At 64.4% G+C, this 22,370-nt stretch overlaps 1 protein-coding gene across 3 annotated transcripts in view; it reads right to left on the reverse strand.

Moving 5' to 3' along the window:
• The window catches only part of BCR (BCR activator of RhoGEF and GTPase), an 85,959-nt gene that overhangs the window by 14,716 nt on the left and 48,873 nt on the right, over positions 1 to 22,370 (reverse strand). For all 3 annotated transcript variants that reach the window (XM_069558395.1, XM_069558397.1, XM_069558396.1), the window contains exons 5-16: positions 19,992 to 20,099; positions 16,778 to 16,838; positions 15,661 to 15,713; positions 13,795 to 13,935; positions 9,334 to 9,455; positions 8,258 to 8,426; positions 7,091 to 7,210; positions 6,085 to 6,160; positions 4,708 to 4,812; positions 4,026 to 4,100; positions 2,044 to 2,141; positions 471 to 605 (exon numbers count right to left, since the gene is read on the reverse strand). In XM_069558395.1, coding sequence (XP_069414496.1) covers positions 471 to 605; positions 2,044 to 2,141; positions 4,026 to 4,100; positions 4,708 to 4,812; positions 6,085 to 6,160; positions 7,091 to 7,210; positions 8,258 to 8,426; positions 9,334 to 9,455; positions 13,795 to 13,935; positions 15,661 to 15,713; positions 16,778 to 16,838; positions 19,992 to 20,099 — 1,263 coding nt within the window. The remainder of the gene's footprint in view (positions 1 to 470; positions 606 to 2,043; positions 2,142 to 4,025; positions 4,101 to 4,707; positions 4,813 to 6,084; positions 6,161 to 7,090; positions 7,211 to 8,257; positions 8,427 to 9,333; positions 9,456 to 13,794; positions 13,936 to 15,660; positions 15,714 to 16,777; positions 16,839 to 19,991; positions 20,100 to 22,370) is intronic.

Below are 22,370 nucleotides of genomic sequence, written 5' to 3' on the forward strand. Positions count from 1 at the left end.
GGGGGCGGGGGGGACCGGCGCCCGCCCCACGGAGGGAGGCAGCTGCAGGCCTGGAAGTGGGGTTTACACGCTGAAGAGGGGGCACCAGGTGGGGAGACTCAAGAGTCTGGTTTTTCCAATTAGAGGCGGCTCCTGACTGCCAAGGGCAACCCTGGAGGGCACCACATCAGGCTCTCCAGAGGCCAGGGTGGCACAGGCCTCCTGGAAAAACAGGTAGAGCTGGAATTCCCTCGGGACAAGACGCTGAGTGGCAGACAGGCTGGGTAGGGAAAGGACCCAGGACGGCGCCAGCCCAGGCCTCCCACGGCCGACGATTCGGAGCCGGGCCTGCCTCACTGTGTCCCCCGACCCCCGCCTCGGTGTCCCTGGGCATCAAGCGGGGAAGCGCACGGGGCACCCGGAGGCAGGGGGCGCGGGTCCGAGGCGGGGGGATCCCCCGGAGCCCACGGGCAGCGGAGGGGCCGCCTCACCTGTGCCTGGCCCTTGCCCACGATCCGGTCTGCGTTCTCCCCGCCGTCCTCCTTGGTGAGCCTCGTCTTGTGGTAACACTTCTCATAGCACAGGATCCTCAGGGTCTGCGAGCCCTCCAGCTCGATCTCAAACTCCTGCGCCCCGGAGAGAGGAGGAAAGTCCCGGGTTACCGGAAGGGCCCTGCAGAGGGGCGGCCAGCGCTGCCGGCACAGACAGCTCCCCTGAGCCCCCACGGCGAGACCCTCCCCACTGTCACCCCGCGATGCAGACCCTCGGCAGCCGCTGCCCTGTGGGGATCACACCGCTGGCTAGTGTGGGAGCTTCCGGAAGCTCCGGGCGCCTCTCACGCCTAACCCAAGCTCCGGGACATCTCGCACACCTCCTGAACCACCCGCAGCAGAGGCCCCGGGGCGGGGGGCTGGTTACGAACGAGAACCCCTGTGGGCTCTGGGGGGAGTGTCTCTGGGGGCCCGCTGATCACAACCAGCGCCCTCGAGGTGGGTCGACACTGGGGGGCCAGGGTCGGGGGCACGAGCGTGCTCTGTCCTGCTGCTGCAGACCCTCAAGCTGCTCCGAGGACAGTCTATTTGAAGGGAAAACATAAACATCGACCCAGGGAGGCAACCCAGGCGAGGCGAGAGAGGGACCCGGGAGGAGAGGCTCTCCTCCAGGCTCTCAGCGTGTCTGCCGCGGGGCGCGCAGGGTCTGCTTCCTCCTCCGTCACCCCCAAGACACCCCAGGAACTCCGGCGTTTCCCAGCAGGGTTTCGCCAGCATGGGTTCTTGGTGGGGAAACGGGGGTCGGGGGTCAGGAGAGCAGGTACTTCTGAGCCTGATTGGGGGGGGCGAGGAACGGTGCGCGTGCTGGGAACCTGCGAGAACCTAGACGGTCTACACGTGCAACCAGGGTGGCGGACTGCCCTGAAGCCCCTCAGCCCAAGCCCGGTCTCTGCAGCCCCCTCGGCATGCGCTGCCTCTGCGGGGTCACGCCCTCCTGGATGAGCCTCCCTGGCTCCGATACCCCCGCCCCGCCCCAGACAGCCCGGGCGCCCGGAGTTCTAACGACCAGGCAGGTCCACAGGCTCCCCAGGACCCCGGTCCAAGGGTGGCGTGTGGCAGGTCTAACGATCACAAACGTGATGCTGAGAACAGAGCCCAGGGTCCTCTCCAGCCAGCAAGGCAACCCCCGCCCCAGGAGCAGAGCCCCGGCTTCCGGGCCTCAAGAGTGTCACGGTGCCCAAGGCTCATTCCAATTTCGGAGCAAAAACACCATGGAAACCTCCCAGATAAACACTCAGCAATAACAAGGGCCTTAACGGTAAGAAGCACTTTGAAGCCCTTTTTCCAGACGCTCTGCCAGCAAAACAAATGTCTCCGTCACTGGCGGTAGGGGGCGGGGCGGGGTGTGTGTGTGCAGGCGAATTCTCAGGAACACGGAGATAAAATCTCCTGGCCCACCTGCTCCCCCGGGAGATTCCGGAACGGCTGCTGGCACGGAGGCCGGCAGGGAAGCCCTTGGCGGTCACAGCCCGTGGACCGAGCGCCTCTTGCTTGCCCGGAAGCGGGGCCTCACCTCGTTCCAGTTGGGCTCGGCCGTGTCCCTGTAGACGCGCGTCTTGGCTTTATTTACAAAGTAGCCGAAGGAATCCACCTCCAGGGTGCAGTACAGACCTACGGGGGCCACACGGAGAGCGGGACTGACCACCTGGCCCTCTGCCACCCACACTTCTCATAAAAGCAGGTGTTATTTTCTAAATCATAAAGAAAAAAACAAGTGTCTTGGGGTATTTTTTTTTTTTTGGTCGCGCTGTAATGCCTGCGGGATCTTGGGACCCCAACCCAGGATGGAACCGGTGCCCCCCTCCATCCCCTGCGGTGGAAGAGCCAAATCCTGATCTCTGGACCACCCGGAAAAGTTCTCGGTTTTCTTCCTAAAACAAGACACCAAAGCAGAGCCATCAGGACAGCCTCACGTCTCACGAGGGCAGCTAGAGGCTGGCACCTGTCACGACAATAGCTCCCCTGCTCACGGGCAGTAGCTCCGCCCTGGGAGGGAAGTGGTGCAGGGCCGTGGAAAGAGCTCCGCCCTGGGAGGGAAGTGGTGCAGGGCCGTGGAAAGGGGCTCGGTCCATCGGCGTATTAACGAAGTTCTCCAGGCAAGAGTACTGGAGTGGGTAGCCTTTCCCTTCTCCAGCGGATCTTTCCCGACCCAGGGATCGAACCTGGCTCTCCTGCATTGCAGGCAGATTCTTCACTGTCTGAGCCCCCAGGGAAGCCCTGTTAATAAAGCTACTATAGGGTAAAGGGAAAACGTGTATTTGAATAAGTATTCAGGCCTATTCAAATTAGTTATGGTTTTGACTTATCCAACAGAAACGGTGTCGCTCCCTCTGAAAAGCGGCTCTGCTAAGGGATGAACGCCTGTGCCCTCACGCTCGCCCATGTGAGCGTCCAGTTGGGCGCCTTCGGGTGAGTCTGCAGAGCTCTGCAGGCATCACAACCGTGCAATTTTAGTGCATTTCTGTCACTCCTGAAAAGAGCTCTCTGGCCCATGTTTCCCATTCAACCACAAATCTATAATAAATCTGCTTTTTTTGTCTATCCAAGTCTTTTGCTCATTTTTAAAAGACGGGGCTATCTCAGGCATGGCACTGTAAGCCTTCTCGATATATCCTGGATACAAAGCTCTGATCGTATCCACCCGGCCTGGAAACAGTTTCTCTTCTGGGGCTCATCAGGCACGTCTGGTTCGGTTTTGTAGCGACGGTGGCATGGTCAGAAGGGTGCGTGCCCCGTGTCCTCCTCCAAGGGGCCCTAAGAGCTTGGGGGTCAGGCTGACAGGTGAGTGCGTGCTGAACCTGCGCCGAAATGCGACCAACCCCCACCACTCCAGAGTGGCTGGGACAGATGACTCCAAGGGGAAGGATTAAAAGGGTATCCCTTCGGCATGTCAGAGCAGCAAAACCTCCCCGGCACCAGGGTCAAGGTGCCAGCCCTCAGCCTCCTGGAGACCTAGGCTGCATTTTGTTGATGTTCAAGTCGCTCAGTCCTGTCCGACTCTTTGCGACCCCATGGACTGCAGCACACTAGGCCTCCCTGTCCATCACCAACTCCCGGAGTCTAACTCAAACTCATGTCCACTGAGTCAGTGATGCCATCCAACCACCTCATTCTCTGTCGCCCCCTTCTCCTCCTGCCCTCAATCTTTCCCAGCATCAGGGTCTTTCCCAATGAGTCAGCTCTTTGCATCAGGTGGCCAAAGTATTGTAGTTTCAGCCTCAGCATCAGTCCTTCCCATGAATATTGAGGACTGATTTCCTTCTCTGTAGCAAAACCTGACCTCTACAATTGCACGACCTGCCTGCAGGGAGCAGCTCCCAGCTCCCAGAGTCTGAACAGCCAGGTGCAGGTGAGGGCAAGGTCCACCCCGGAAAGCAACCCCACACCCAGCGGGTGTTAGCGAGTACCACGCCTCCAGGGGGTCAGCCGCCTCCCTGGTCCCCGCACCCTCCGGCTCAGGGTCCGGCCACCTTACTCCCCACACCAGCCACCTACTTGAACTCTGCTTAAAGCCGGTGGCAGAGTGGACGATGACATTCAGGAACCCGTAGAGCCCAGGAGATTCGTCATCTGTGCAAGAGACCAGACAGGTGAGCGCCCGTCCTCCTGGGAGGGGCAGGCAGCAGGCAGGGCTCTGCTTCAAGGACCCTCACGGGTGGAGGTGGGGGGCACCGCGTGGCTGTCACTGGCTTAGCTGGGGACCAGGCGACAACGTGAGCAGAAACACATCCGCTGTGGCCTCCACTCGGCCTTAGGATGGAGCACTAAGTTCACAGTGTGGGCAAACCAGGGACGGAGACGAGACGTGACGGGCTCTCAGGACAGGAGAGGGGCGGGGAGCACGTCACGTGGATGAGGCGCAGGGTGCAAAGCACGCTCTTGTGTGCGAGCGCGTGTGCACGAGTGTAACAGTGAACGCAGGTGCGGCACGACCACACGTGGGGCTGGGTGGGGGGACGGGAAGCAGGGCCAGACCGGAGCACAGAGGGTCTGAGGAGCGGCTGGGGACTCGGGACCAACTCTCTGGTCCCCTGGGTCACCCCAACTTGTCCCGTCCACTCCAGGGGGACACCGACAGGAGCGCACACACGCCCGGGCATGGAGGCCCCGGCCCCAGGACAGCGCCGACAGCAGTAAGGATCGGCGGCCTGGAGGGTGCGGGGTGGGGGCAGCCCACCTTCCTTGTTGATGGTCAGCGGGATGCTGTGGACGGTCTGCAGTTTGACACACGAGTTTGTCAGCATCTGCAGCTCCACGGACGTCAGCGAGAAGCTCTTGAAACCTGAGATGGGGAAACAGGGGTGCCAGCCGGTGAGTCCACCCGGCTCCTTGAAACCCCGGGACCCCCTGGAGTGTTTCTTCCAGCTACCCTCGCAGCAGGCCCTCAGCACACCCCGGAGAGGAGGCCCACAGCGTCCACGTGCTCCCAGGGAGGAGCCGCTAAGGGACGGGGGGCGTGGCCCGGGGAGTGTGGAGGGACTCTTTGCAAGGTGCTCACACAGGGTCGCCTGCCACCTTGGCTTGGCCATATGGCAGTTGTGAGGGGTGACCCGGGGCAGCTTCCTGTGGGGTCTCCCCCGACACCCAGCACAGCTCCGTCCGCTGCGCCCCCGTCTCTCCCCCAGCTGGGGGAACAGGCCTCACTTCTGAGCAGAGGACAGCCTGTAAGTAGTCTGGGCCCCTGGTTGCAACAGGACACCCGTGACGGGAACATGGGCGGGGTCCCAGGCACCGGCCGTCAGCGCCACCAGGAGCACCCCATCCCCAGAGACGGTGCCCTGGGGGGGACAGGGCAGAGGCGTGTGGAGCCCCCCACCCACCCGGGATGCGGGGCTCAGCCCGGCTGCCCCTGCAAGAGGCACACGCGGGAACCTCTCAGCAAGAACGGCTTGGGAGTCCCAAGTCACCGGGCGGGGGGTGGCAGGGAGCAGAGGAGGGGAGCAGGCAGCCGCAGCCCTAGGCCCCAGGCAGGCTCTGCCCTCCAGCCCTGAAGGCAGCCAGGCAGCACGGGACAGCTGTGAGCTGAGCAGGAGGAGAGACCTGCTAACACACAGGGAAGCGCCCAGAGAAGGGCCCGTCCTGGAGCGGGGTGCAGCCCTGTCCCGACAGCGGTCAAGCACAGGGGAGCAGGGCCAGCAAGGTGTGGCCGCCCAGCCGGGCTCAGCCAAGGGCCCCGTGGCGCCAGCATCTGCTGGGCTGTGTGGCAGGGTGGCGGGCAGGCGAGGAGGGGGTAGGGGAGCGCCAGGGGCAGGCAGGGGTCAGGGCAGGAGACCTACCAGGCAGGGTTGGGGTGGGGGAGTTCAGGGAAGGCCAGGGGAGCAGGGGGGGTTCATGGGAGGAGGTCAGAGGGCAGGCTGGCGGTGGGCAGTTACGGAGGGCAGGGGGTCCTTTCAGGACAGCCCCTCCTCAAACATCTTCTGTGTCAGAGCTCCAAGGCACACCTCACTTGGATGAGTTCCACAGCCCAGCCCGCTGGGGAAAACGAGCTCAGAGACCGCAGGGCCAATGCCCGAGCCCGCTTCTGGAGCCCCCGCCCGGCCCAGGGGCCACTCACACTTCTTCTGCTGCTCCCGGACGCTCTCTCTCCACTCGGCCCGCTCGTAGTCGGAGGAGATCAGGAACGTGTAACTCTGGGGGCAGGGGGAGAGCACGCCCCAGTCATCGCTACCCTGCTGACTGGGCGCCCAGCGGACCGGGCTCTGTCCCGGCCATCACGTGGAGCCGGCAGCAAACCCGCTCGGGGCGCCCACAGCCCCGCGCTGCACTCGTCAGAGACGGGGGGTAGCGGGGTGCACTCGCAGCCCTGCTCCCGCACCCCCTGCCCACCTGGGTCAGGGTGATGCATCGCAGCACGGGGCCACCGGGTCCCCAGGACAGATGCGCCGGGGGAGGGCTGATGCCCACCAGCCTGGGCGAGACCGGGCTGAGAGACCCCCGCAGAGACCCTGGGCAGGCGCGTGATGCCCAGAGAAGAGCCCTCAGGGTGGAAGGGAAGTGGTCCCTCAGGCCCACAGGCTCCCAGACTGCATCCTTGCACGGAGAGCCTGTGAGCCCCCAACCCTGTGGAGACGCCGCTGGAGTCCCTGCCACCTCCCAGCTGTGGGGGTTCGGGCCAGAGCCCCTAAGGGGAGCCCTCGGGCCCCTGTGCCATGCTGCACAAGCCTCTAGGGCCGAAGAGGGACCACAGGCAGCCAGCAGCCAGCGAGGTGGGGTGGGCGTGGCCTGGGGCGGGGGCGTGACCAGTGGGAGCATGGCCGTGGGCTACAGGGTGTGAATGGCGGGTAGGGCTGTGGCCGGCGGGGAGTGGGGCGTGGCCTGTAAGTGGGGCGTGGCCTACAGGGTGTGACCGGCAAGTAGGGCTGTGGCCGGCGCGGGGCGTGGTCGGCAAGCTGTGTGACCACGCCCGTGCCTAGCGTGACAGGTAGACGCGGGGGGAGGGGCGCAAGCCGGAGGCATATGGGCGTGGTCTGTGGTGGGGGCGTGGCCTGAGGTGTGTGTTCGGCTGAGCGTGGCTGGCGGGCGGGGGCGTGGCCTGCGTGGCGTGGCCGGCGGTCACTCACCTTCCCGTTGCGGCTGTGCACGCGGAAGGCCATATTCGGGGACATGAGGAGCAGCAGCGACTCCTGCTCCGAGAGCTTCTTCCTCAGCCTCTCGATGGCCTTGCTGCCCTTGTTCGCTCTCTGCGGGGAGAGGGTGCGGCCACGTGTCCAGCCCCGACCCAGCGCTGCGCGCTCCTGCTCAGCCTGCCCACGGGCCTGGACCCTCGGGCCGCAGAGGACAGAAGCCCGTGGACAGAGCCTCGGCCACACCGTCCAGGCCAGGCCCAGGCTGCTAGACGTGCTCACTGCACGCTCCCTGAGGGAGTAAGGCTTCCTCTCACTGACCTCCCTTCCTTCACTTTCCCCAAACTTTGGACAACCTCCAGGGGCCCGTCGTGACCCTGAGGGCCCTGCCCTGCTCCCGGGTCTGCAGATTTTGGCATCGCGTCACCTGGGAGTGAGGGTCCTGTGCAGGGCGAGACGCACCCCCAGGACCTGGTAGGGAAAACCCTCTTTTTTCCTGCCGTGCACCGCCCTCCTGAAGCCTCTGTCCCAGGGGCATGGCCTGGACACGTGCAGCAGTGGATGGGGCTCGACAGCCCTTGGGACACTGCCCCGGCCAGACAAACAGACAACCCAGAGTTTGTGCTGGCCCGGAGCTCCAGGCCTCCCCCATTCCCTGGGGTTTCTGGAGCAGCAGGGAGGGTGGGGCGGGCAGCAAAGGACGCCTGTCCCGCTGCACCCACTGCAGCAGCTGGGGTCCCTGGACGTCAGCCTTCTGGGGACCCACCCCGTGTTTGGCCACCACACAGTTCCTACAGACTGACCCTACAGGTTGGGGGCTTGCTTCACTGTTCCCTCAGAACACTGCTCCTCTCCAGAAACAACCAGGGGTCTGCCAGGTGCAGGTCAGACCCTCTGGAGGGGCCATGTCCCCCACCTGGGACTCGCTCCCCATTGGGGCAGTTATAACAGGGACAGCAAGGCAAACCCCCCGCCCCCTCCGCCCGAGCCTGGACAGCTCCATGTCTGATGGGATGCCTGGTGCTCCGAGTGCTCTTGGGGTCCCAGCAGGTCCCAGAGACCCACAGTGGGTCAGAGGCCCAGCAGAACTCGCCCACTGGGAGGTGCTGCTGCCCCCGGAGCTGCAGAGCCAGCCTGGTCCCCCCCCCGGCCCTGCCCGCGCACCTTCTCTCTCTGGATATCACTCTTAATCTGGGAGATCTTGATCTTCATGGCGTCCAGCTCCTCATCCAGCACCAGGGGGATGCTGGGCGCGGCCTCCGACTCGTCCACTGTCTGGAAGCTCAGGTCCGTGAGCGGGATATACCACTTGCAGTCGTACTGCTGGGTTTTGCTGGGTGGGGGGGTGGGGGGCACGTTAACAGGCTGCCCACCTTCCTCCCCTTAAGTCACCGTTTTTCAGTCTGGGAGCCCTGAGGTCACGGCCACGACGTCTACCTGACCTTCAAACCCTGCCTGTGGTCCCCGAGACAGGCCAGGATGAGGTCACAGGGGGGACACTGGCGACCCAGCCCCGGTGACCCCTGTGCAGGGACACTGCTCACATGGGACGCAGGCCCCAGGGGTCTGACATGCCTCATCCACTCTTTCCTGACACGGCAGACCACCTAGGCCGCCAAGGACAGGACAGGACTGCAGACGCCCCCAGGGCTGCAAATCCACCCAGTGTAACCCCCCGCTCTTGACAGACGGGGAAGCTGAAGCGCTCTTCTGATTAAATCCACTCAGCACAGGGACGGCAGAGTGGCTGAAGAGCCTGGTCTCTTCCTTCGTTGCTGCCCCTGCACCCTGGGCGATCTGATCCGAGGGGCCGGGTGGGGTCTGCAGGCCACAGCTGAGAGCCACGCAGAAGCCACCGCGTTCTTGGCCATCGGCTGGTGATGTCTGCCAAGGGCCAGGGCGGGGCAGGCACCATGCATGCCCCACCTGCTGCAGACCCCGCACCCCGGACCTCTCTCAGTCACGACCTGACAGCCCCCCAAAGTCACAGTCGGGCTCCCCTGTTCCTGTTAAGAGTCAATAGCCCAGTCACTCACGCTGACCCAGGATACATGCTAATGATGACCTCTGACCTTGAGCCTGGCACTGCGTCCAGCTGGAAACAGACTGTAGCTTAACGAGAGGCCCACAGGAGGTGACCTCTGCAAGCTGACTGGCAAGAACACCCAGTCTCCTCCTGTAGAAACCGCCCCGGGTGCCCTGGACCCCGCGCCGGGCCGGGGCGCCACACGGCCACTCACCCCCCGCTCTGCTTCTTGAGCTTGGTGCAGAGCAGCAGGTCGGTGAAGAGGAAGACGTGCCGCAGCTTGCGGGCCCCCTCCACCAGCTCCACCATGAAGCTGTCCTTGAGCAGCTGCCGGTGCTGTGAGCAGGGCGAGACGGGGTGGTCAGGGCAGGGGTCGGGGCCTCTGCCCCCACCTCCACCTCCCAGCACCCCCTCTGCCTGCAAACACCTCACACCCCTTGCCCTCTGTCCATTAAAGTACCCAAGAGCCTGGGGCACACGGCCTGTGGGGGAAGATGCGTGGAGGCCGGAGAGAGCAGCCCAGGGGATGGAGAGCCCGTCTGAGCAAGAGCAGCCCGGGCCTCCCTCCCCAGGACAGCCCTGGAGACCCGGGCGGGAGGCCGGCCAGGAGAAGAGGGGACAATCTCGTGTGGGGGACCACCACCACACCAGCAAGAAGGGCCCGGTGCTGAGGGTGGACAGCCGCCTGGTGAATGGGGAGGGGCCAAGCAGAGAGGACTCCGAGAGGGGGGCAGTCACGCTCAGGGGCAGGCCCGGATCTGCGGGCATCAGAAGGCCAGGCAGGGGTCCCCCAGATGGGACCCCGCATTCCAGTCCTGCTCAGGTCACGGCCCGCTGATGGACAGAAGCCCACACAGGGGTCACGTGTCTGATGCAGGCCCCGAGCCCCGAGGAGGCCTTGAACGGTGGGCGGACTCGAGGCACCAGCGCCCTGGCAAGCCCTGCGCCTCTGCCCTGGGGGCTTCCCTGAAGCACAAGGGCGGGTCTCCCCAGCTCAGACAGGTCCAGGGCGTATAGCAGTAGGTCGGTCGCCAGCTGACAACCAGCAGCCACCACCTCGTCACCTGGACCAAGGCTGTGCCCTGCCGAGGACACGCGCAGAGGCTGGGGGTGGGTCCTTGTGCCCATTTTACAGACAGGGAGCTCCGCCACCCACCCCAGCAGTGCAGAAAGCGAGCAGGGACTCAGGGGTCTGTGCCCGGAGGGAGAGGGACTCTGCCCACCCAGCCTCAGGGAAGGCCCCTCAGAAAGTGCAACCTTCCCCCCAGTCTGCGACGGCTGGGGTTGGGGGGGGGGTTGGGGCAGTGCAGCGCGTCAGGCCCGCTCATCACGCAGAATTCCAGCGCTGCCTCACCGCGGCCGCCCCCGGCAGGTCCGGGCACCCGCACCCTACGTTCTTCTTGGGGAGGCTGTGCCTCTCTGAACCCCCTGCCAACGCTCACCCAGAGCCCCCCAGAAGCTAGTGCAGCCTGGGCCGGGGCCCCCACACCCACGTCACCATCACGTGCGGGTGGGCTCACGGCAGCCCGCCAGGCCCTGGCACAGAGCGCAGACGGTTCACATGGGCGCTGCCCACGCCGACCACACCCTACGTGCAAGAGTAGGAGGGCTGCCCGCGTGCCAAGGCCACGGCGTGCGGTCACAGCCCTCCACCAGCCTGTGGCGCTGGGGGGTGTGCGGGCGTGGGCACCTGATGGCTGGGTATGTGCTGGGGTGGGGGCAGGTCCCAGGATGCTTTAGTCCTCAAGAGACAAACGGGGCGATGTCCCCTCAGCAGGGACTCGGCAGAAGGTTCTCCAGCCCCGGAGGCAAGACCGGGGGACCTTCTGTGAATTGCAGGGGGGACCTTCTGTGAGTTGGAGGGGGAACCGAACGGGCTGAGCTACTGGCCGTCGCCAGCAGAGGGCGCCCGACCTCCAGCTCAGAGGAGGACGGTCCCCCGGGCCGCAGGGCCTGAAGGCAGAATCGCCCGGGGTCCCGGCCGGACGGAGCCCCCGTGAGCACCCCCTCTCCCCGCCCCGGGCACCACCTGCATCCTCCAGGGCCGCCAGCATCAGTTCCCGCACCCGCCCCTCCCGGCGCTGGCTGGGGGTGGGGAGACTCAGGGCAGACTTGGCTGGCAGCCAGGCCCCTCCCCATTCACCCTGGGGGCCGCGACGGGCTGTGTCTGTGTGTGCCTGAGTAGGCGCGGGCCGCTGTGTGTGTGTCCCCTTAGTGTGCCTGCGTGCACACACGTGTCCTCCCTACCCGTGTCCCCACGTGCCCACATCCCGGGGCGTGTGGGGGCTGGCAGGGAAGGTGCCAGGGCTGCGGACTGGCACCCCCTGCAAGAGACGCGGCCTCATCCTCGGGTAACCATGTCCGCCGGGCCCGGCCCTGAGTCCGCACCGCCCTCCTCTCTCTGCAGCGGGGTCGCTGGCTTGGCCGCCTGGGTTCCCCAAGCCTCAGTGTCCTTCAAGCTGGGCACGAAGAGACCTCCCCGGTGGGCTACCGGCCCCTCTCTGCCGAGGCTTCTGGGGGTCGGGTCCCTGGTCCACAGTCTCCCCGTCCTTAAGTCCCCGCTGAGCCTCACAACGCCTCTGCAGGGGAGACACCATCACCCCCATTTCCACAAAGGGGTTACACCAAGTGTCTCAGAGGAGCGCCTCTTTGCCAAGGGTCTCCCCCAGGCCGGCCAGCTGCCTCCGGCTGCCACCAGGACAACACGGCCCCTCGTCGGCCATGCGAGAGCAGGAGGCAGCCCCCACCGGACCCCCGAGCGCTGCGCACGCGAGCTCCGCTTCCATCCTCCAGAGCCGTGAGAAGCTTCCACCCCTCCAGGCGATGGTGTTTTGTTACAGCCTGGCCCCGCCCCGGCCCCAGCCGAGGAGGACACGCCCCCGAGGGAGCTGCCGTTCAACGGGGGCGCCACTGGAGGCGAGGACCGGGGTGGGCACGTTCTGGCACCTCGGTGGTGGTGGCCCGCGGCCCAGGAGAGGGCTCCGCTGAGTCACTGAGAAACCCAGGACAGGCGTCCTTGAGACGGCAAGGGCTGGGGCGGCCTGGGAGGGGGCTCCCTGATCATCAGTCGCTGACTGACTAGTCCTGTCTGCCCTGGACCGGCCAGGTGTCCGTGCACCTGCCTTCATCCTGGTCTGCTGGTGACAGTTTACTCGCTCAGCCGTTTCCGACTCTTCGTGACCCCATGGACTGCAGGCCCCCAGGCTCCTCTGTCCGCGGGATTTCCCAGACAAGGATACTGGACTGGGTGGCCATTTCCTTCTCCAGGGGCTCTTCCCAACCAGGGATGGACCCCGCTTCCCCTGCCTTGGCAGGGAGATCTCCTTGCTGCCAGGGCACCCCGGAAGCCTGTGTCCCGGCCTAGCTGCCACCTACGTCCCTTACCGTGCTCCCGGCAGACAGCCCTGAACGGAGGGCCGCGGCGGGGCAGACCCCTTTCAGGGTCACTGGCCCTCCTCCTCGCTTTTCACAGCCAAGGCACCCACATGACTCCCCTCGAAGAGCAGACGCCACAGGCCACCAGGACCAGACGCTGGTGGGGTGGGGTGGGGTTGGGGGGCAGGCAGAAGCCCGGCTCCCACGGAGCCCCAGCCCCTCCGTACTCCATCCCGCTCAGGCGCCCCGGGACCCCAGCCACGGTCCCTGGGGAAGGAGGCCTGTGACGAGAGACACAGGAACGAGAGCCTGGCTGCCGACCACAGGCGACACCTGACCAAAGGCAGCTGATTCCAGCAATCGGAGGAGCAGGAAGGCTCATCTCCTCAGGGATGCCCGCTGCAGAGGGAAGCGTGAAACAGACTCGACATGCCCTGAAGCCGCTTCCCGGGAAGGGGGACAGAGCCACGGCAAGGCCGTCCTGATGGAAGCAACTCCCGTGTCTGCTGACCGTGAACTGGTGACCAGGGGGGCTGGGCACTCAGGCACGACTTCCCCGGAGGAGCTTCAGGCTGAGAGCTGCTTGCCAGCTGCCCCGAGTGCCCGGCGGGGCAAACTGGGCACTGCTGAGCCCCGAGGACTCGAAGAAGCAGGAAGAGGAGGAGGTGGCTCCCGGCGGTGGCGACCCACACGCCCTGTCCCTGCCTGCACCCGCCCTGGCGCACGTCCAGCACAGTGCTCACGCTGGAAGCCAGCCCCCGGACTGGCATACCTCTGCCATCTCGCTGCAAGCTGCCTGGCACGGGCGGGCCTCTCCCGGGAAGGGCGAAGACTGCCAGGGTGGCACCTGGCCCCTCTGCGCCACACCCTCTCCTCCAGGGACAACGGAGGGCAGGAGGGGCTCTCAGTGCGGGGGGAGGAGGGGAAGGGGAACCCCCCCGAGGACGTCAACCCCGTTCTCAGCTATGAACACACCATGCCCCGCTCCCTTTCTTCCCCAGGAAGTCCTTAAACCCGCTGTCAACTGTCTTATCGTGAAAGAATAGTCAGGGGGTCACGGAGCAGTCTCCAGGCAGACAAATGCCGACTGCCTTCTGGCCCATCTCTGGGACCCCAATCTGGCAGAAGTGTGGGGGGCTCTGGACACAACCCCCGCAGTGAGGCTACACATCCCTGCAATCCCACCCGGACGCCCCGGCGCCGGCCAGGGTCCCCCCTGGGTCCAGGGCCCCCAGGGCCGGGTGTCTCTGTGCTGGGCTGAGCTGCAGGGACACAGCGGGGCGGTGGCCGCCGCACTCACCTCTCCCTTCTTCACGGTCATGGACTGCCGGCGGGGCGTGATCTCCTCGTTGATGCTGGACAGGAAGTTCTGCGAGATGCGGAGGGCGTCCTGCAGCAGCGGGTGGTCAGGGTGGCCGGGGGGCGTGTGTTTCAGCAAGTCCTGTCTCGGGGGAAGGGTTGAGTCAGAGCCTCTGGGCCCGTCGGACTCGTGAGCCGCAGACGCGCTGGGGGGACCCGGGGCCGCCCCCTGACAGCCCGGGCCGCATGGCAGAGCTCCATGCCTGGGGGAGGTCCTGAGCAGAGCCCACAAGCCAATGCTGTTTGCACGCTGCCGAGAGGGGCTCCACGCTGCGGCTCTGGGGCAGGTTTCTCCCGCAAGGGCCGGGAAACTCTGGTGGGGCAGCCCCGTGCCCTGCAGGAGGCTGGCAGCAGCGCTGGCCTCTGCCCACTCAATGCCAGCGGTGCCCCCTCGTGTGTGGTGGCATCAAGCGAAACCGCCTCTGGACGTGTTTCATGTCCACCGAGACCACCCTGGTGCGCTGGCCTGTGCGAGGCCAGCAGAAAGCCCCAACCTTCCCGATTCCTGCTCTCTTAGATCAGAGCCTGGGACTTTCTCTCCACGGGGGATGCCGGTAATTCAAGCTCAAAGTCAATGGCTCCGTGGTCCAGAGCCACAGAACCCTCTTGTCTCCCAAATCTTACGGCAACGAGAGCCTGGGAAGATGAGACAAGTCAAGGAAGACCCTGGTGTGGGGTCCCAGAGCAGCCTCTCCGCCAGGCCTGAGCTCATCGCTGCCCAGGGGCCAAATGGAGGGTCTCCAGGGCTCCAGCACCAGAGCCTGGCAAACGTGTGCAAAGCGCACGTCTCAGCTCACCTCCCTCCATCCACGAAGTCTCTGTGACGTAAGACATTACTAAACGTGCACTGCGTGGGAAACCAGGCAGCTCAGAGAAGCATGAGGCAGAGCTGCCTGGGCGCAACTGCCCTGACCCAGCGCACAGGGGCAGAGGCCACGCGCGCAACGGGAGGCCCGGCACGTCTCTGTGAGTGATTAGAATACACCGTGTGTGCTGGCACTAAAGACCCTCCTGGCGGTGGGTTTGCTGTGGGCAGGGAGCAGGAGAGGAAACGCACGCGTCACACGCCTCTGCGGCCCGGTCGTACATTTTTTAAAACGCGCGTGTAAGACTTGCTCTAAAGGCCTGTGGAGAGGGCCGCGGGCAGTAGGGCTGGGGGCCTCCCTCCCTCTGCTTTTGTTTCTCGGGATTAAGATGACCAGGCTGCCCAGGCGGTGAGTGGTAAAGAGCCCGCCTGCCAACACAGGAGACGCAAGGGACGGGGGCTCGATCCCTGGGTCGGAAGGTCCCCTGGAGGAGGGCGTGGCAAGCCACTCCAGTATCCTTGCCTGGAGAGCCCCATGGACAGAGGAGCCTTGCAGGCTACCGTCCAGAGGGTCGCCAAGAGTTGGACATGACTGAGCACGCACGCACGAATGCCGAATGACGGCCACCTAGTAACACGTGAGTGACTCCCCGCTGTCCTCGCAAGCAGCCCCGCTGGGCGGGCCCCCTCACACGCTGCCCATCTGGTGGAGGGTGGGGTCTGACCGCAGCCCAGGCGGGCACCTGGCATCCGTGCCCTGCCCCCTCCCCCATTCTCGAGCCCCTCCCCACCCGTGCCCGCTCTGATGAGGCACTGGGAGCCCTGGACCACTCCCCACCCCAGGAGCCGGGGAAAGGAGAGGTGCCTCACTTCCGCATGCTCAGTACAGGAGCGGGCAGCAAAGAGGGCAGGTGAGCAGAGCTGACTGACAGCGGCGTCAGCCCCAGGAGAGCAGAAGCCAAGAGCCCCAGGGCGCGGAGGCCTCGGGCCCCAGAGACTCACGTGCAGGACCAGCGTGCTCCGGGTCACCCGGTCCACGGGCTTGTACAGCAGGGCTGCGGGGAGACAAGCAGGAGCTGAAAGGTCGCAGGTGGAGGAGGCCGACCACCCGCCCTTGCTGCAAGGGTGGAGGAGGAGGTGGCCCTCACCCCACATCCCAGGGCACCCCACCTCCCCTCTGCTTGGGGACTGGGGTTGGGGGGGAACCCGGCGCCTTAGAAGGCTGGGGAACGTCGCTGTGGGCTTTCGGTCCATGACGTCAGCGTCGGGTCCGGGGCTGATCCAGGACCCAAGCCTGCGAGGCTGCCTCGGCAGCAAGCACTCAAAGGCAGGGGTCAGGGAGCCAGGCGGCTCCCTGGGAGGATGGGCCGGCGCGGGTCCCTGCGGGCAGACCAGCCCGCCGGTCTCCACGCGGAGCCAGGCCTGGCGCTGAGACACAGCCCCCGGGTGAACCGGTGGGTCAGCTCGTTTGCTTTTTACTGCTCATGTACGCAGGCTGTGCCGGGTCTAGGCTGAGGCAGGCTCTCTGATCTTTTTTGCTGCGAGCAGCATCTCCAGCTGCCTGCCGGGCGTTTCTGGAGCCCCAGCGGCCGGGCTGCCCCTCTGCTCCATGGGCGGCACGGCCCACTGCGGGCACAGGTCCCGCTGTGTTTCCGCCACTGTCAGCGGCGTCTCTGCCCGTGGCCCCCTCGAGCACTGCCAGCTCTGCGGCCACCCCATTTCACAGACACGGGGGAGACCGGCTCCAAGCGGGGTGGAGCTCCGGCCCGGCTCCTACCACACGTGCTCTGCCCAGCCACTCGGGACCCGCCTTCTACCCGGGTCCTTCCATCCTAAACCCGTCGCGTCATCCGGAAGAAGGGACGATGCGATCCCCCTGCAAGGTCGCTGGACGACACCGTGGCGCTGGAGAGGCCCGGGGGGGCATCCCGCGTGATCCCTGGCGGCGGCCACAGGTCCTGCCCGCGTCCCGCCGCGCCCACCACTGCCCGCTCCCCACCTCACCACTGGAGGTCTGCAGCAGCAGAAGGCACCCCGGCTGGGCGCCCTGTCCCCTCGCAGCGGCCACCCCCCACCACTCCCCCGGGGGCACGCAGGGGCCTCAGCACTGAGAACTCACTTTCCAGAGAGTTCTTGGTCGTCTGGTCCTTGGCCTCCTTGTTGCTCCTGGCTCGCAGGTTCTGCAGAGAGAAGAGCGCGTTTTCACGCGAGGCAAACAGAGCAGCAGCGAGCTCACCCCCAGGAGCCTCGGCCTCCTCTCACACCGCAAACCTCAGGGGTGTGTCTGGGTCACAGCGTGGGGGGCAGGGCCGACTTCAGCAACGGAAAGTCTCTGCTGTGAGATGCCCTGGAGGCTGAACAGCCCCTCCTCCTGCTGGGACGTCCCCAGGCATTGCTAGGCATCCCCAGGGCACACAATCGGCCCTGGCCGAGACCTCTGACGCAGAGGATCGTGCAAACCCAGACCAAAGGCAGCACTCCTCCTGGGAGCGTGGACCGGCTTCCTTGCCTCAGTTAAACAGCATGCTTGGATGAAGGGGCCAGGGGCCAGGGGGGTTCAGAGCACCCCGCCTCAAGGCAGTCACCAGCAGGCATGCTGCCTCCATCCCTCTCCGGACTTTGCAAAAGTCCTTGCCCGGGAAGCAAGCAGGGTTTTAGCAGGTGGGTCATTTTTCAACATAACAGCACTCACAGGAGCTGCCGATTCGGTCCGAGGTACCAAGAGAAAGGGAACGGAAGGGCCGTGTGCCTGAAATCGTCCCTGAAAACCCAGTGCGAGGACTGGGAGCGAGAAACCCCAGCTGCAGACTGCGTTCCTGACCTCTCGGCCGCAGGAAACCTCCGGGACCAGCCACCCGACAAGCCCTGGTGCCCCTCCGGGGAGTTTAGTTCTCCGAAGGGGCTCCTCCATCGCCTGCCTCAGCAGCTCCCAGAGGGCAGGGGAGGGGGAGTGGGGAGCAGGCGTGAGAGCTCAAATCTGCACACTTCAGGTGCTGCTCCGGTGAGCCGGGGCGGCAGCCCACGCTTGGTGCCTCTGGAAGGCACGATGCACGTGGGCCCCTTCATCGTCTGGGGGCTGGGGGGGGGGGGGGACTGCCTTAAGGAAACATAAGTTTGGTTTAACCCCGCAGCTCCCAAGCCGACTACAGACTCCAGAAGCCCTTTTCACTTGATTCCCGTTACCTATTAATCAGGGGCTTCCCTGGTGGCTCAGATGGTAAATGAAATGCAGGAGACCTGGGTCTCATCCCTGGGTCTGACCCCTGGCTCGGGAAGATCCCCTGGAAAAGGGAATGGCTACTCGCCTGAGGAACTTCACGGACAGAGGAGCCTGGCAGACCACAATCAATCCACGGGGGTCACAGAGAGTCACACAGGACTGAGTGACTACCATTTTCACTGTTTCCCTCGCCACCTGTTTATTGTCCAGGGAGCCTGGGCTCATGGAACCCAGCAAGCGCAACTCCAGTCTGACCGGGCTGACCGGACGATGGCAAACGCGGATTGCGCAGGCTGGTCCCGGGAGAGATGAAGGGCCACTGCTCCGTGTCCTTGGAGGTGGAGCCGCTGTTCCCACGGCCAAGCTCTGACCCCCACCCCTGAACGCAGCCCCTACACCTGTGGCCTGCTCCGTGTCCTGGTGGCTCTTTTCTCGTCCCGTGTGGTTCTGGTTTCTCTGGGCCTGTTTTTTTGCTGTTTGTTAGTGATCTGGCTCAGTTGCAGCACACGGGATCTTCGCTGCGGCATGTGGGGTCTAGCTCCCCGGCCGGGGATTGAACCCTGCATTGGGAGCAGAGTCTCAGCCACTGGACCCCCAGGGAAGTCCCTCTCTGCGTCTTTTTTGAAACAGGGATGGAGAACCCGAGTGGACACCGCCAGATGGTACAAAACTTCACGGCAGCCTGGCCGCTCGCTGCCCCCGAGCGCAGTCCTGTTTCCTGTTCCCCGAAATGGGCTCGGATCCCCTCCTGCACGTGGTCGGTGGGACCCCGTGAGCCCCGCATGGTGTCCCACCGTCGCTTCCTCCCGTTTCTGCAGGAACCTGTCTGGGTGGATGTGGACGTGGCCCTGTTTAAGTGCAGCCTGATCTTAAAAGGTTACGACTCTTCATTTGTCAGGGTCACCTGGGGACTCAGCGCCCGCACCCCAGCTGTTGGGGGCGTGAGCGCTGCTAGTTTAGTGAATGAATGAGAGGAACAGACCAACGCTCCAGGCCAACCGGGGCAGCTGTGGAGGGCAGCGTGGAGCCAGCCTGCGGCCCTGGGCGCGTGCCGCCTATGACCAGCAGCACCAGGCTCGGGGGAGGGCACCGTGGGCTCTGGGGGACGGGGTGGCACGTGTTAGCACCCTGGGGGCACATCAGCGCTGGGACCCGCAGGGCCCACCCCCTGACAGGCTATAAGACAGCACGAACGCTCCGCAGCAAAGCCCAGATGCGGCTGTCGGCACACATACGGTCAGTCTCCCGCAAGAGAGCCGCCCTCCCTGTTTCTGGCTTCCGTTTCTCTTCCTAAAGCTGAGTTCTCGGGGCTCCCTTGGGGGCCCACTGTTAAGACTCTGCGCCACCAATGCAAGGAACATGGGTTCCCTGGTGGGGGAACTAAGATCCCACAAGCAGGCAACAGGAAGAAATGAAAAAAAGCAGCTGAGTTCTCACTCAGAGGTCTTCCCATGCAGAATCCTTGCTTGGCGGGGCAGGCAGGTCAGGGCTCTGAGGAAGATGAGCCCCGGGAAGAGGAAGGTGTCCCCCCACTGCAGGGAACAGCAGGATGGGCAGGGCGGGGAGGCCCATCTCCTGCCTCCAGGGGCTCTTCCAAGGCCCCTCCTTGTACTGACACTCCAGGGCTCGAGGTTTCAGAGCTGCTGGGCTGGTGCAGCTGGCAGCCTGCAGCCCCCCTGTCGTGGGTGGGCAGCCCGCCCCGCGCTGGCTGTAAGCCCCAGAGGAGCAGAGCACGAGGCCCCTGCCTGCTCTCTGCCCGCAAGGTGCAACGTCGGCCTCTGGCTCGGGTGTCGAGACCCCTCTGTTCCTGGGGATCTCATAGACAAGCGCAAGACAGCATCCGTCCAGGCTGCCCAGACGGACTCCCGAGCCGGGCCCTCGCAGCTGGGAGGGCAGGAAGTGCCCGAGGCTGCTCGGGACAGTGCCCCCAACCCCGGCTGGGGCTGACAGGGCCCACCCGCAGGCATCCAGAAACACAAGCTCACGACCAGACCTCGGTGTGCAGCGCGTGCTCTCAGGGGTCACGGTGTGCCCATAATCGCCCACGGCACTCCCCCCCGGCCCCACCCAGGGAGGCGGAGGGGCACACCTCTCTGAGCAGCATCACGCGTACCTCAGAGATTTCTGCAAACTGAGCGTTGGCCTGGCAGCACTTCTCGGCTGTTTCCATGGCAACTTCATAGTTGTCCACAAAGGCCCGGTACACACCCAGCTGGCTGGCCTGCAGGGAGGAAGGGGGAGAGAGTGGGACAGGGGCCGGGCAGGAGCGGGGCAGGTGGTCTCCGACTTCCCCTAGGCCCAGGTGCAGCAGCCGGTGCGGGGCTGCAGGAACCTCAGCTCCCTGCGCACTCACCGCCGCCCCCCTGCTTCCCCGGCCCACGCGCTGAGCACACTTCTGCTTCCAACGCGACTTGTGGGGAGGTGACTCACAGCCCCAGGCAGGCAGAGGCTCTCTTCCCAGCAATCTCCTCCTCCCACCCTGCTTGTTTAAACCGGGCCACCAGCAAACGGCTGCAGTCCCAGGATGTCAGTGAACAAAGATGAGGGTCTCCAGCAGGTGGGAGGGGCGGCCCCTTCTCGTCCCAGCTGCAGACGCCTCACGGGACCCGTCCCCGGCCTGGGGGGCTGCACCGCTGTTGCTGCTGTCCAGTCGCTCAGTCGTGTCCAACTCTTTGTGACCCTGGACTGCAGCCCACCAGGCCTCCCTGTCTATCACCAACTCATGGAGTTTGCCCAAACTCATGTCCATGGAGTCGGTGATGCCATCCAACCATCTCATCCTCTGTCGTCCCCTTCTCCTCCCGCCTTCAATCTTTCCCAGCATCAGGGTCTTTTCCAATGAGTCAGCTTTTCTCATCAGGTGGCTAGAGTATTCAAGCTTCAGCTTCAGTATCAGTCCTTCCAACGAATATTCAGGGTTAATTTCCTTTAGGATTGACTGGTTTGATCTCCTTGGATCACAAAGAAGGCGGAGCACCGAAGAATTGATGCTTTCGAACTGTGGTGCTGGAGAAGACTCTTGAGAGTCCCTTGGACTGCAAGGAGACCCAGCCAGCAAGGAAGGGCTACACAGCTCTGCTACTCTACGACCTCTTCAGACACGTGAGAAATGCGCAGCTTAGCTGCCCACAGAGAAGACAGGCTCCCACTGCCCAGATGTGAGCCCCATCCAGACCCGCGACCGGGCTCAGGCGTCCCTCGGCACACCTGGCAGGCGGGAGGCCTCCACTGCCGGCTGCAGAGCAAGCGGCGTTTGTCCTGTTCTCCTGCCCCGACACTCAGCTGCGTCAAGACTTCCAAGGTCGGGGGCAGGTTTGTCTGCGGCCACCACCATCACCAGGGCCTGGGTCACCTCCAGAGGCAGCAGGGAAAGCCCAGCCCGGGCAGGTGAGGGCAGACCCCGTGACCAGCTGGCTGGGTCTCCTCCACTGCAGCCCGCCGGGAGCCGCAGGCCCAAGACATCTGCCGATCCTGGCGTTTGCTCTGCATCGAACCTAAATTTTATTTCTACGTGCATCTGCATTTGTATCGAATTTTACGTTTCTTCGGATGGCAAGGCCAGATGCCCTCCGCACTGTCTGGCCTTCTGGCCCCGCTCCCTGTGGGGGTTGCACCGAGGGTCTGGGGGCGCCTGAGAAAAAACAGCAGCTGGAGGGGGCCCTGGCAGGCCCTGGCCACAGCGTTCACCCGGACAAGTCGCTGCGTCCAAGAGCCCAGGTCGCCTGTCATACGGTGGGACCCAGAGCCCCTTCTCCCCCCACTTCCCCGCTCAGTGAGAGTCTCCCGCCCAAACAAAGGCCCTGCTTCAGGTACCGTCACCACCAACCATTCAGACACAGTGCGTGTGGCCGGGGGCAGAGCGCTCAGTGCATAAATGAAGAAACGCATGATATGACGGGTGGCTGATGGCAGAGCAGGGGAGAACAGCGGGGCTGCCGTAGGTACCGTGGCTGGGGTGACCTTTAGAAGAGGCAGTGGCTCAGCCTAGTCTCGAGGGGATGTTACTACTGAAGTGTGTCCCTTGGAATCTCTAAGTCGAAGCCCTGACCCCGAGCATGTGACTGTAGCTGGAGATGGGCCTAAAGAGGTGATGGGGAGAAAATGACGCCATTACGGGACTTCCTGGGTGGTCCAGTGGTTAAAACTTCACCTTCCAGTGCAGGAGGTTCACCCTCTGATCAGGGAGCCGAGATCCTACGTGCCTCGTGCCTCAAGGCCAAAAACCAAAACGTAAAATAAAAGCAATAGTGTGACAAATCCAATAAAGAATGTAAGAATGGCCCACGTCAAAGTAATGTTTTAGAATACATGAGGCTGTTCGCATGGGCCTGATCCAATCTGACAAGGGTCTTTAGGCGAAGAAAAGATTAGGACACAGAAACAGCCGGATGACCACGTGAAGACACAGGGAAATAACAGCCACTGACGCATGGAGGAGAGGCCTTGGGAGAAACCAGCCCTGCCAGCGCCTGGATCTCAGACTGCCAGCCTC

The sequence above is a fragment of the Ovis canadensis genome, chromosome 17 (genome assembly GCF_042477335.2).
Source record: "Ovis canadensis isolate MfBH-ARS-UI-01 breed Bighorn chromosome 17, ARS-UI_OviCan_v2, whole genome shotgun sequence".
In the NCBI taxonomy this organism is placed as follows: Eukaryota; Metazoa; Chordata; class Mammalia; order Artiodactyla; family Bovidae; genus Ovis; species Ovis canadensis.